This window comes from Callorhinus ursinus, unplaced genomic scaffold, assembly GCF_003265705.2.
Source record: "Callorhinus ursinus isolate GAN/ISIS: 27379988/994484 unplaced genomic scaffold, GSC_fseal_2.0 scaffold5, whole genome shotgun sequence".
In the NCBI taxonomy this organism is placed as follows: Eukaryota; Metazoa; Chordata; class Mammalia; order Carnivora; family Otariidae; genus Callorhinus; species Callorhinus ursinus.
The window spans coordinates 54,161,237-54,173,706 of NW_027397067.1; the positions used below are offsets into that span (position 1 = coordinate 54,161,237).

The window sequence follows — 12,470 nt, forward strand, 5'->3', positions numbered from 1 at the left end:
TTCGGAGACTTAACGCCCGCACGACAGCATGGTCTGGACTCTCTTACCCAGAAGGCTGAGCTACCAGGAGGCGGCCCGCGCTGGTTAAATTCTCACATTTATAGGCAGGGTGGCGAGACCCCGCCCCGGAAATGCGTGTTTTAGCTTTCTGTGTGCTTAGGTGCCCGAGCTACTGAGGGTCTAGGTCCGGGCAGCCGAAGAGTGTGGTAGGTAACGGTCGTCAGCGCAAGGGTCATTTCGTCGCTGGGAAGGGACGGCCCTCGCCCGCGGTGATGGTGGTGAGCTATGCCCGTGGTCCTCAGGGCCGGGACCCGGGCCCAGCCCAGGCTCCTTTCGATGTGCTGTCTTTCGTTAGCTTTCCCGACCCGCGCTCGCGGGCCTGTAGGGCTCTCCGACAGGGCGTGCAACCGGAGTTGGCCTGAAGCCAGTCCACGCTTTGTTTTCTGGCTCCTCCCCTCCCGCCTCTCCCGCTGTCTCCGCCCTATTCTATTTTCCCAAAGAATGTCTGAACTGGGAGGGATCCCCTAGCGCCCTCGTTTTACCAGTGAGAAAACTGAGGCCTTTAAGAATTGACTTGTCCAAGGTCACTATCCGTATTTTAGGGGCCAAGGCGAGATCAAGTTCAATATTCTAGGAATGGTACCGACTATACCTTAGAATTATTTTGGAAAATATTAGCCTCCAACTACACAAGCAAACATTTCCCTGTCTTTTCTCAGCCCTTCCTTCTTCCTGTTCCACTCAAAAAAAATTTTTTTCCCAACTCGAAACTCAATTGCCAGCCTTACTTTTCATATAGGCTAGATGGGACACAGGAAAAGTGGTCCCAAGTTAGTGACAGATTACGTGCAGTAATGTTAGCTTTTCCCAAGTGTTACATTCTAACCTCCCTCTCTTTTCTAAATCACTTTGGTTTGGGTTGTCTTTTCTCACTGAAAATTGAGAATTTTCTAAGTTAGGAATTAGTTTGAGATTTGTTTTTCCCTTATCCTACCAGCAAGCTTTGATGAAGACCACACACAAACACATACTTGGAGCTAGTTTGGCAGTTGTAATTCTGGGTACATTCTCCTGAAAAGTAAAGCTCTTAGAGCCTAATCTGGAACTTTGATTTTTCACCAACAGTGCTTAATCTTTTATTAGTATTTAGGTTATGTGGCTTCCCCGAAATTTTGAATGCGGTTAAGGTGCAGAAATGATTAGCAGTCAGTTATCATGTGCTGTTAAAGTGTTTTGGGGGCTGCTGGGCTCAAAGTGCCTGAGTTCAAATCCTGCCTTCACCACTTTCTATCCTGGTGCCTCAGTTTTCTCAAGTGTAAAATACAAATTATGTTACTAATTCTTACATAAAAGAATAAGTTTTGGGAATTAAACGAGGTTAAAGAAAATCAATGTGTTAACCCAGTACTTAGCACACAAGTGTTGCATAAAAGTTAAAATAACTATTATTATCCAAAGATTGATTAATAAAGAGTATATGGGGGAAGAAAAATTGTAAAGTGCACTAATCAATATGACCTCTTGGGATGCAGTAAATAATATTAAGAATAATGACATTGTTAACACATTGTTGAAATTTATCACCCCTTCAGGTGATAGAATGTTAAGTGTGTTGGGATGCTTACCTAGAGGATTTAGAAGAAAATGCTTTGTATGTGTTCTGTATCTGAAAATACATGTTGATGTTCAGGTTAGCAAGATGAACAAAGATGCGCAGATGAGAGCAGCGATTAACCAAAAGTTGATAGAAACTGGAGAAAGAGAACGGTAAGCAATAGATTGTGTTAGTAAATTACATTTAACGTCTTTAAATTATAATTACGTTATATGTAAAAATCTAAATATCAAGGAACAAAACTGATGTCAGTGGAATGAATAACAGAAAATTGAGATTATCAAAAGTTTCGATTCCTAACATCTGTAAAAAATAGGTGTGTTCAGTATTGCATGCTTAAGGGAAAGTGAGTCATCTAGAAAGATGAATAAGAAATGACTCAAAGTATGTATAATCTAATGGGAAAAAAAAGCCCAAATAACTACAATTAAAAACATAATGTTACCCAATTTTTAACAGGGAGATAATGTGGTAGAACCAGTTTTCAGTTTCTACACTCTCAACTTCAGAGCAGCATGTGCTGTTCCTACTCTGAAATATTCTTCTTCCCCTGATCTTTAATTCTAGCTCATCTTTCAGGTCTTAATTTAAACATCACCTCTTATTGTTAAGTCCCAGATCCCTTGTTCTAGCCTAGCATTTAATCACATATTATAACCACCTGCTTTGCTTGTTTGTGTCCTCCAATATAATCTAAGTTCCTTGACAGTAGAAATACCATTGTATCCCTAGCATCATCCCTAGCACATAATTGGCCAAGGTAAATATTTGAAGAATGAACAGGTTTGGAAGTACTAAACAGAGACTCAGGAATCAAGAAAGGCTTCCAGAAACAGGGTGAAAAGTTGCATAAGAGAAATATATAAGGAACAGGAGGGATCTTTCAACTCTACCTGGGGGTTAAGGTAATCAGTTACAAAATAGTAAAAGAGTTCCTTCAACTCGGGAAAAAGATTAGCCATTCTTCCAGCCAATAAAGAGCAGAAGACATTCTAGGCAGATAGAACAGAATGTGCAAAGTCACAGGGATTTGTTACAACATGATCATGTTCTGAGGAGCTACAAAATTAAAGGTAGCAGGTAAAGTGTGAAAGTGATGTTGCTGTAACAGTGGACAAGAGGAGTTGATTTTGTATAAGTCAGAATTCCTTATTTGTAAATGTTAGAACTCAGAAACCGGCTTAACAGTGAAATATATAAGCTCATCTAAGTACAAAGTTTAGAGCTCGAAGTTGCTTCAGTCTCCACTGGGTCCAAGCATTCAAAAATTGTTACCAAGAATATGTCTTTCTTTTTCTTTCTCAGCTCTGTTTTCCTCTGTGTTCGCTTTATTCTCAAGCAGACTCTACCCACAAGGTGGCAGAGATTAGCAGTTCAGAGTTCATACCCTCTGGCTCAGACTACCTTTCTCCTAGTAGTTCCAGCAAAGTACCTGGCGTGATTACCGTCTTACTTAGGTACATAGGCCAGTTATGGTCAACCTTGCTTAGGTCTCATTTCCAATGTTGGAACCCTATTTAGATTTCTTACACTAAGAGTGGTGTCAAAGAAAGGTCAGGAAAATGGGTGATGGGTGTGCAGAAACAACTGTTGTTGACTTTATCCTTGGGTGGTGGAAGTCATTAAAAGATCCTAAGAAGGGGCATGACTACACCACATTTGCTCTTTAGGAATATTAGCCTGGCAATGTAGAAGATAGACTTGAAGGGCTAGACATAGATTACAGAATAACATGTTAGCAGATTATATCAGATTAAAAATGAAAAAACAGCAAAAATAGAAAGAAGAACTTATAATTTTTTAAAGTAAAAGCAGCCCTCAATATGAAAAATGAGGAAGAAGACATCCAGAACAATGCCTTGGGGAACTGAGAGGATAGTATTAGCAGTAATGAGGCAAGGGGGTTATTTATGTTTGTTTGTTTTAGGATAGTATTAGCAGGATGAGGAAAGGAGGTTATTTATGTTTGTTTTTTTTCATTCATGCAGCTTAAAATTATTGAGTTTCTACCATATGCTATGTCCTCTTAAGGTGCCGGAGATACAGTAGTGAACAAAATAAAGTCTGTTCTTCCATGGAGCTTACATGGGAGAAGACAGAAAATAAGTCTATATTATGTAGATGGTGATAAGTTCTAGAGGAAAAATAAAACTGACAATAATGAGGTGTGTATTTGAGACAAAAAGATAAAGAAGGCTTCACTGATAAGAGGTCAGAAGGATATGAAGGAATGAGGGGACTCCCAAGAGCCAAGGACCCAATACAGGAGCTTGCCTGGTATTTTGATCACCACATGGAAGCTCATGAGCCTGAATAAATTGGATGAGGAGAAGAAGAGATTAAGTGAGAGGCATAGCTGGGGAGGGGGGCAAGATCATGGACGATTATTTAGGTTGTAGCATAGATTTGGAATTTTAAGTAAATTGGGAAGCCACTGGACCCCTTTGAGCAGAGGAAGGAGAGCAAAGTATATAAGGGAGGAAGCAGGGGAACAAGTTAGGGGCTTTGGTAACAGTCCAGTCAAGAAAAGAAGATGGCTTGGACTAGGGGAGTAATGGCAAAGATGGTGAAAAACATTTGAATTGAAGTATTTATTTAAAACCAGAACCAATAGGAATTGCTCCTCTGGATTATATGTATAGTGTTAACAGAGTTGCTGAGTGAAGGATGCCAAGTTTTCTAGCCTGGGGAACCAGGATGGACAATGGCATTCTGACAGAATCGGGAGTGGGAGAGAAGCAGGAGTTGGGTTTTGGCCCTATTAAGATGGAAAGACCTAATTAAATACCAAGATGGAAATGTCACGTAGTGAATGGTTAGAAATTTTGAAAGAGAAGTGGTTTGGTTTGGGACATGACATGTTCAAGCTCTGAGAAATTATTTAGGTTGAAGATTGAAGATTTGTAAGAGTGGGTATGGCAGAAGGATAAATAAATATTGGTAAGAAAATATTTTATTACACCCATGATGCCATTAGTTGCTATATATACCATTATTATTATTATTTTTTTACCAGTAGGGTAAAAGAAGATACTGCCAATTAAATTATGATACGCATACCAATTACTGAATTGTTGAAATGTGGGGAAAAAACAGTCTTAGAATCAATGAAATACCACACTTAGTATATAATTTAGAAGGTTATTGGAAAAAATTGAGAGGAAAGTTTTTGAGGTTAGAGAGGGATATGATGGGGAAGTAAGAGAGCTCAAGGATAAGAGCCTGTGGTCAGAGAATAGATTTTGGAGTTTTAGGATTTTGAGGTGCAGCAGCTTCAAGCTCAAGTAATACGATTTAGAAGTTGTACAAGATCCACAATATTCCTGTTGGTGGAGATAAGTAGAAAGTGTATGAGAAGGGCAGAGAGTAGAGTTTCTTGAGAATTAATTTTACTGATGATGAAAATGAAGTCCAGAGTTCAAATGACTTGCATAAGGTCAAAGAATTATTTAGTAATAAAACCAAGATTAGATCACAGTTAAGGTAGAGTTTTGGGGTTAGAAGGCAGGGAATTTTTCATTGAACATTTGAACTTTTGCTTCAAACATTCCTACCTCAAATATTGTACCTTGTTATAATTTAATAGGAAAAATTTTCTTTCTCAACAGCCTCAAAGAGTTGCTGAGAGCTAAATTAATTGAATGTGGCTGGAAGGACCAGTTGAAGGCACACTGTAAAGGTAATCAGTTTCATTTACAAGATAAGCTAATTTCATTCTTCTTGTTGGCTTGGGGTTCACTAGAAAAATAGTAGGCAGTATTTTAAGATCTGTCGAGTGCTGAACATAATTTTAAACAAATAGAAAATTGAATCTTCTAGTAGTGATTTCCCCCTGTCTCCTATTGGTAGAAATAATTCCTGAATCTTAAGAAATTTTCTTTTTTCTTTCTTAAAACAAGTGAGGCAAGATTTTTTCTGGCATCAAAGTATGCATTCCATCCTTTTTCAGTGTGCCTACTCAATGTGAAACATTAATTATTCCTATGTTTTAACTTTGTAACAAATTGAACACTTTATGATTGTCAGACTCCATAGGAATTATATCGCCTGGCTTTAACAGTGTTATTTTTGAAAATTTACCTATAAAAGATCTTAGGTAATTACACTTATTTTTTTAAAATGTAGAGTGGAAGCTTATAAAATTGCTAGGTATTGATGATAATGATGCCACTAGATAGATGATACATGTCATGAAGATGAGCCTCTTCTGGCTCAGCTTTGGTATACTGGAATCCTGGATATTTTCAGTGAACTCCTAATATATTGTAATGGTTTCTACAATTAATAATAGAGACTGTTTGTATTACTAACCCTAGGAAGGCAATGTGGCACATTAGAAAAAGCATAGTTTTGGGGGTCATACGGACCTTCACTGGAAGAGACTGGAGCTGGATTTCACCTCATGTTTGGATGAGTTATTTAATCTTTAAGCCTCAGTTGGGTCACTTGTAAGTGGAAAAATGTCCAGCCCATTAGATTGTTATGAATATCAAATGCCATAAATCACCCAGCATATAAGAGTGTTCCAGTAAATATTAACTCCTTGCCCTCTTCTCTTTCCTTTGGCCCAGCCTAGAGAAGAGAAAGGAACAAAGGAGTTGTTCTATTCTTTAATTTTGGGCAATGAAATTACAAGTTAGACTCAAATAATAGCTTTTGACCCCTTCCATACGTTCAAGAGCTGGTATGATTTTGGCGAAATAAGATCTGTACAGTTATATGTTTCCAGCTTTTTACACATAATTAGATTTGACTTTATAGTTCAAATTCATTCTAAGTATTATAATAATTGTTAAGTTACAGGTTATTTAGCTGAGAGATGAACAGGCTTTTAAGATTTTGATCTGGTGAATACTTAATGTGTTTAAGGTTGAACTAAATCTTCATTAGAAAAGAAAAAAAAGTGTCCTCTTTTTTTTTTTTAAAGACCAGTCTGCACTCTAAAAACATGATCTTAACCCTTCCTCTATGAAAATCTTTCTTACAGATAATGATTTTAAATGATATGATTTGTTTTTTGCTTTTGCATAAGAGGTAATTAAAGAAAAAGGACTAGAACACGTTACTGTTGATGACTTGGTGGCTGAAATCACACCAAAAGGCAGAGGTAAGGAATACAAATTGTGTGAAAGGAAAGGTGTGCTGAAGACATGATTTCTCTCTCTCTTTCTCTCTCTCTCTCTCTCTCTCTCTCTCTTCTCTCTCTCTCTCTCTCTCTCTCGCTGGTTCAGCTTTTCTTTCTTTTTATAGGGAAAAACAACCTTTGCAGAATTATTTGGGCACTTGCATTTCCTCATTGGGAAAGATTATAATTGCCTTCCTGCCTCTCTAGCATAGTCTTGAGTAATAGATGAGACGGGAGGTATAAAATGTTTTTGCACTCTAAAACAGTATACAGATATAAGTTGATAATGGTTGTTAAGACAGATAATTTTTAAAATGTGGGGTTTTTGTAGAGGCAAGTATTAGCTGAAGCTAATTTTATAAATTATAAATTTTTTTATTTATAAATTTTATATATTTATAAATTTTATTAGATATGGCCCGATTTCACTTAAATATTTAATAATTCAAGGTTTTACTCCAGCCCCAGAGTCAATGCTCTTCTCTTGTTTTTCTTTTTTTAAAAATAAGTAAAGCTCTGTCTTCTTAAGTGTCTAAATTAAGAATTTGGTAGCTCTAAAACTTTGTGTTCTGGGTAATCTGTATTTAAAATTCATACTACCATCATCTTCATTTCCTTACAGAAGGCAAAGGAAAGAGAGGAAATAGTATATTAACATTTATGATACGTAATAAATATTAAGAACTACATTACATTGTTAGCTCAGAAGTGGCTACATTATTTTCATTTATTTTGTGAAAGTGTTTCTTTTGGTAATTTTAAGTGAAAGCAGATAAATTAGATAATCCATTATCTATTTTGTCACACAGAAGTAGTAAAAAGAATTTAAGTGTAAAAAGTAAAAAAGTTTGAAAATTATTACTAGAGAATACTAATTCTCTTGACTACCTGCTGGGACAGAGCTACAGAATCCTATAGCCCTTTCCAGCCATCTGTAGGCCTGTTTACAGCCAAAAAAAAAAAAAAAAAAACTTTTTCATCAAGTATGTCTCAGGGAAAGAAAAACAAAACATATTTATTGTTTTTTTATTTCTTTATTGTTCCCCGCATGGATTTACATTTTAAAATAATATTCTCCAATTTCTTTTTCTATTTTCCTTCTGTAATTTATGCTTAAGCTATTAACATTTTGGAGCTGGTTTTACAGGGTAGAAATTTTCTTTGCTTCTCCTTCAACACTTGTATCTCAGACATTTCAATCCCTTATAGCTCCACTGCTAGAAAATGAGCAAATACAGAACAGAGAAATAAAAATAAATCTTTTGTTTTATGTTCTTAGTCTTCTTTATAGCCAAGAGAAGTATTTTCTTTTTTTAACTAAAATACAGTAGAATTGACCAGTTTTTAGTGTGTGGTTCCATGAATTTTATACACATGTACAGATTCATGTAACTACCTACCCTCCTCCCTGCAAAAAAACTCTCTCAAGCTATCCTTTTATAGTCATACCTTATCCGTAACTCCAAGGCAACTGATCTATACTCCCATCACCATAATTTTTATTATAAGTGTGTTTAATATATGTACTGATCATGTTTCCAGTGGTCTTGAATTAATTATGTAGCTTATATTTCTAGCAGGCTTAAACTAAACAATCTGTAACGAGGAGTGTGTGTCCTATTTAGTTTGTATACTTATTTTTGGACTACTGAACTGTATCTGAAATATTTCATTTCCTTTGGATACAAGCAAGTAGCATTAGAAATTTTAGTTAATTCACTATTGTCCGTATTTATTGGTAGCCAAGAAAAGAAAAAAAAAATATTGTAGATTCATTTGTTGACATTTAATAGTAATTTAAAATTACTAAGAGCAGGGCTCTAATTAAAATTTCAAAGAGCAGGGCCTTTTTTTTTAGTGTGATACCCTGAGTAGATAATAGTCACATGGTTCAAAATTGAAGAAGTAAAAATACCACAAATGTAACTCCTGTTGCAATTTTTGCATCTTTGCTGAGTTAGAGAGTATGTGCACTTATTTCAATACAGTTATTGCCAAATTACCTTCCCAAAACTATGGTACCAATTTATATTCTCCACGCACTAATATAAGAGAGCCAATTTTCCCTCAGTCTCGCCAACACAAGATATTACTGACCTTTGGTTTTTAACCAATATAATTGGCAAAACACGCTGTTTGTGGTTTTAATTTACATTTCAGTTACTAAGTTACACCCCTTTTATGTTCAAGAACTGTGTTTTGCCTTTTCATCTCTTTTGCTTGTTTTTCTGTCTGATCTTTTATCAATTTGGAGAAATGCAGTGAGAGATCAGCCCATTTCTGTAAGAGTGTTTTCCCACTTTTTGTCTTTTGCCTTTCTTTATGCTGATTTTGACCAACTTACTAAATTGCCATTGTTGATTTATATCAAATTTATCAATTTGTTATAACCCTCTGTTTCAAAAAGGTCTTTTCCATTCCTAGTTTAAAGAATTTTCCCATGTTTTATTCTTGTCAGTGTGCAGTGTATTTAGGTATTGGATAGTTCACTCAAATAATGAATTGCAAATATACTTTATTTTTTCAGGTATCTTTACCTCTTTCTTTTTTGAGGCATATGGGTTATTCATGAAATTATTTTGTTGTTAATTCTGAATAAAATATCAAATACCAAATTGACATATATTAATTGGAATCTTCTTACTCTTATATTTTTATTTTTGTATTTCAGCCCTGGTACCTGACAGTGTAAAGAAGGAGCTCCTACAAAGAATAAGAACATTCCTTGCTCAGCATGCCAGCCTTTAAGATTGGATGAGATTGTGTTGTTTTGTGGTTTTATTTCTGAAAGTAAAACTTGCCATAAATTAGGAATCAATTTCCCAAAATAAAATCCTTTTTTGTATGATGGTATACAGTTTTCAGTAATGATGTATACATTGTATTGATTTTTTCCCTAAATGTGTTATTTTAATAAATATCTCATGAATGAGTTTGAAGTTTCCTTGGATTTTGGAATAAAAGGGACTTTATTAATATACCAGATTTGTTCAGAGGAAAATTCAGCAATTGATACAGTTTAAGTGTTAAGTATGTGCATATCTCTGTGCTAACAACTGAGGAGGAGTAAGCAGGCTCTTCTTAATGTCTGGATGTGGTGTATCCCTCTTTTGAATCTCTGCTATTTTATAATACATGTCCCATCTTGTACTACAGATGTCTTATTTCTGATTTGTTATAAATGCTGAGGGTTGGGACTGGGTCTTACTCATCTTTATGTGCCTTCCTTATTCCTCAAAGAATTTACCATCCTATTGGAAGAGAGAACGTTTGCAAACTGGCTCCATACCAAGCTCCTCTTTCATACTCTACTCATCTGAACTTTGAGAGCAGAAACTCTAAATTGCATCCCCACATACTAAGGTCAAGAAAGAACTTAATGGGAAATAATCTCCACCTGTAGCTTTACTCTGACATCAAGATTGCCAAATCCAATGGACTTTTGTCTGTTCTTATGTGACCTCTGCTGGAATGAGAATGTTGACCATCCTGCCACTTGGAACTTTCTTCCCACTACTCACATTGTGTATTCCTACCACTGGAAGTTCCTTCTGTGTCTTGTGGATACCTTTTGCTGTATGGGACTTCAAATAATGGTGTTTCTTAGTGTTCCCTCCTGGGCCCTCTGCTTGACTAATGATATACTTTCCCTGGGCAAATCCCAGGAAACTTGGGTTGGACCATGGATTCAAATACAAACTTGTTGATAAATGGTAAATTGTTTCTCTAAACCAGACTTCAACCCAGCCTCCTGACCTGTATACCCAACTGCTACGGATCACCTTGCTTGGATGTTCCATAAACACCTTAAACTGACCACACCTAGGATAGTGACGTCTTTTCCTCCAGTAACTTCCCTTATTGTGTTCCTTATCTCTGTGAGTGGTACCTCCCAGACCTACAGATTACCAGAGCTTGTTAAAATACTGAGAACGTAAGAGAGAAGGCACAACATTCTCTATTTCTGACAAGCTCCCAGTCAATGCTTGTGCAGCTAATGGAGGACCACTTCGTAGCAAGGTTGTCAATCGTCCACTTCTGCAGCAGGCTCCTAATGTTTCCTGCTGTAGTTTCCTGCTTCCTCAAATGACTCTTCCACACTATTACCTAAGTGACCTTAACTAAAAGTCAAGCCTTGTCATTTTAGTCTACCTGAAATTTCTCAGTGGCTCTTAGTTTACAACGTAAAATTCAAGCTCGACCGTAGCAACCAGGTCCGACATTTACTTCTAGTTACTCTAAAGAGTCCTCAAAAGTATCAAGTTAATTCATCCCTAAATACAAAACTCCATCAACCTAGAAAGCCCTTTTACTTCTCTCATTCCTACTTTACCTTCACAATTCAGCTTGAGTTGTTGCAAAAACATTCTAACATTCCTTTGTCTGGTTTAGATTCGCAACCACTTTTTTTCTATAAGAAGCACCTGTGCATAATTTCAACACATTGGTTCTTGAACGTCGCATACATCTGGAGGAAAGGAAACGACTTTTTGACTTTGCATGATACGTATTTGTAGATGGATGGACAAGGGAATGAACATTATGGGAGCACAAAATAAGGTAACAATACAATTGGGTATCACTGAGAAAAGACTTCGTGTTAATTTTTGGTTTACTGTTCCAGAGATAGTATTTTATATTTTTGATGAATTTATATTTTAAATGTAGTCTTTGAATTAACTGAACTTACGTAAAGTGACCTCTCTCTTTCACACACACACAAAATCACAAAACCTACACGTTTGTTTCATCTCTTATAAAACAATGATAGTTATATTCATTGTTCTGTTGCTCATAATCAAAAAGGAAACAATCTTAAATGGTACATCAGAAATGTTAAGAACAATAGATCTTATTTGTATGTGAAAACAAACCAAAAATTGCTCATGAAGATATTTTAGTAGCTTAAAAGGAAAACGAGAAAATGAAAACAAAATATTTTGAAATGGAACAAAAGAAAGCCGAATTGAAAATAGCAACTGAAAGTACAAAAGAACATAATTTTAAAGTGGTAGTGCCAAAAAGTTCCCACCTCTACGTCCACTACCTCTAGGTTTTTTTGACTTCTTAGGAATGTCTTGTTTGCATCTAGAACCATTGCTATTTTTCAAATAAACCAACTTCTGACTCCCATCATTGATTTATGTAAACTAGGAATACCTTCTTTAAAGATCTTGCACCATTCCATGCTCAAAGTCAGGAATTCAATAGGAGAATACTGTTACACAACTGCATTGGGTGAGTAAAATACTAATTAAGATTACTATAAGCTTCTCTTGTATAGGATTAAAGAAGACCTAACTAAATTATTTATGTAATCACTTTGCTTTGGCATTAAGAGTATCATTTGGTTGAGCAGTGCCAAGCCAGGGCCTGGGTGATGCTGGGGATTGGTAATTGGATATGGGACTTTTAAATAACTTGATAAAACTCAAGAGAATTGTGACAGTTGCTCAGTAGCTGACGTTGGAAATGATCCAGTGTGTGTGTGTGTGTGTGTGTGTGTGTGTGTGTGTGTGTGTGTGTGTTTTAACCGTTCTTGTAAATGGCTGTCTCATATTACTCAGTGACTTCATAAGACCCTTCATATTACCATTAGAAACCACACAAAAGTCACTGGATGAATCCACCAAGAAAACTAACAGGTGCAGTCAGGCAATTTGAATTCCAGTTCCATCTATGACACTGAATTATCAGGTAAGACCAACTCTGCTGCATAATAGGTCTGAT

General features: G+C 36.2%; 1 protein-coding gene across 2 annotated transcripts; it reads left to right on the plus strand.

Annotated features, from left to right (window-relative positions):
• The first annotated feature begins 124 nt into the window (after positions 1 to 124).
• Positions 125 to 10,458, plus strand: ENY2 (ENY2 transcription and export complex 2 subunit). Of its 2 annotated transcripts, XM_025871008.2 has the most exons (5): positions 125 to 278; positions 1,691 to 1,767; positions 5,224 to 5,294; positions 6,648 to 6,722; positions 9,412 to 10,458. In XM_025871008.2, exons 1-5 carry the CDS (start codon positions 273 to 275, stop codon positions 9,486 to 9,488), a joined length of 306 nt encoding a protein of 101 aa, XP_025726793.1. In that variant the 5' UTR covers positions 125 to 272; the 3' UTR covers positions 9,489 to 10,458. The 2 variants fall into 2 exon arrangements, with proteins under 2 accessions (XP_025726793.1, XP_073749210.1); XM_073893109.1 differs by having other exon boundaries at positions 177 to 1,767.
• The last annotated feature ends 2,012 nt before the right edge of the window (positions 10,459 to 12,470 follow it).

Bases quoted from the DNA above. Each gene is read 5' to 3' on its own strand.
- ENY2 (XM_073893109.1), top strand. From the start codon at position 1,514: ATGACCTCTTGGGATGCAGTAAATAATATTAAGAATAATGACATTGTT. The intron at 1,768-5,223 runs GTAAGCAATAGA...CTTTCTCAACAG, and splicing joins GAAACTGGAGAAAGAGAACG to CCTCAAAGAGTTGCTGAGAG. The intron at 5,295-6,647 runs GTAATCAGTTTC...CTTTTGCATAAG, and splicing joins GTTGAAGGCACACTGTAAAG to AGGTAATTAAAGAAAAAGGA.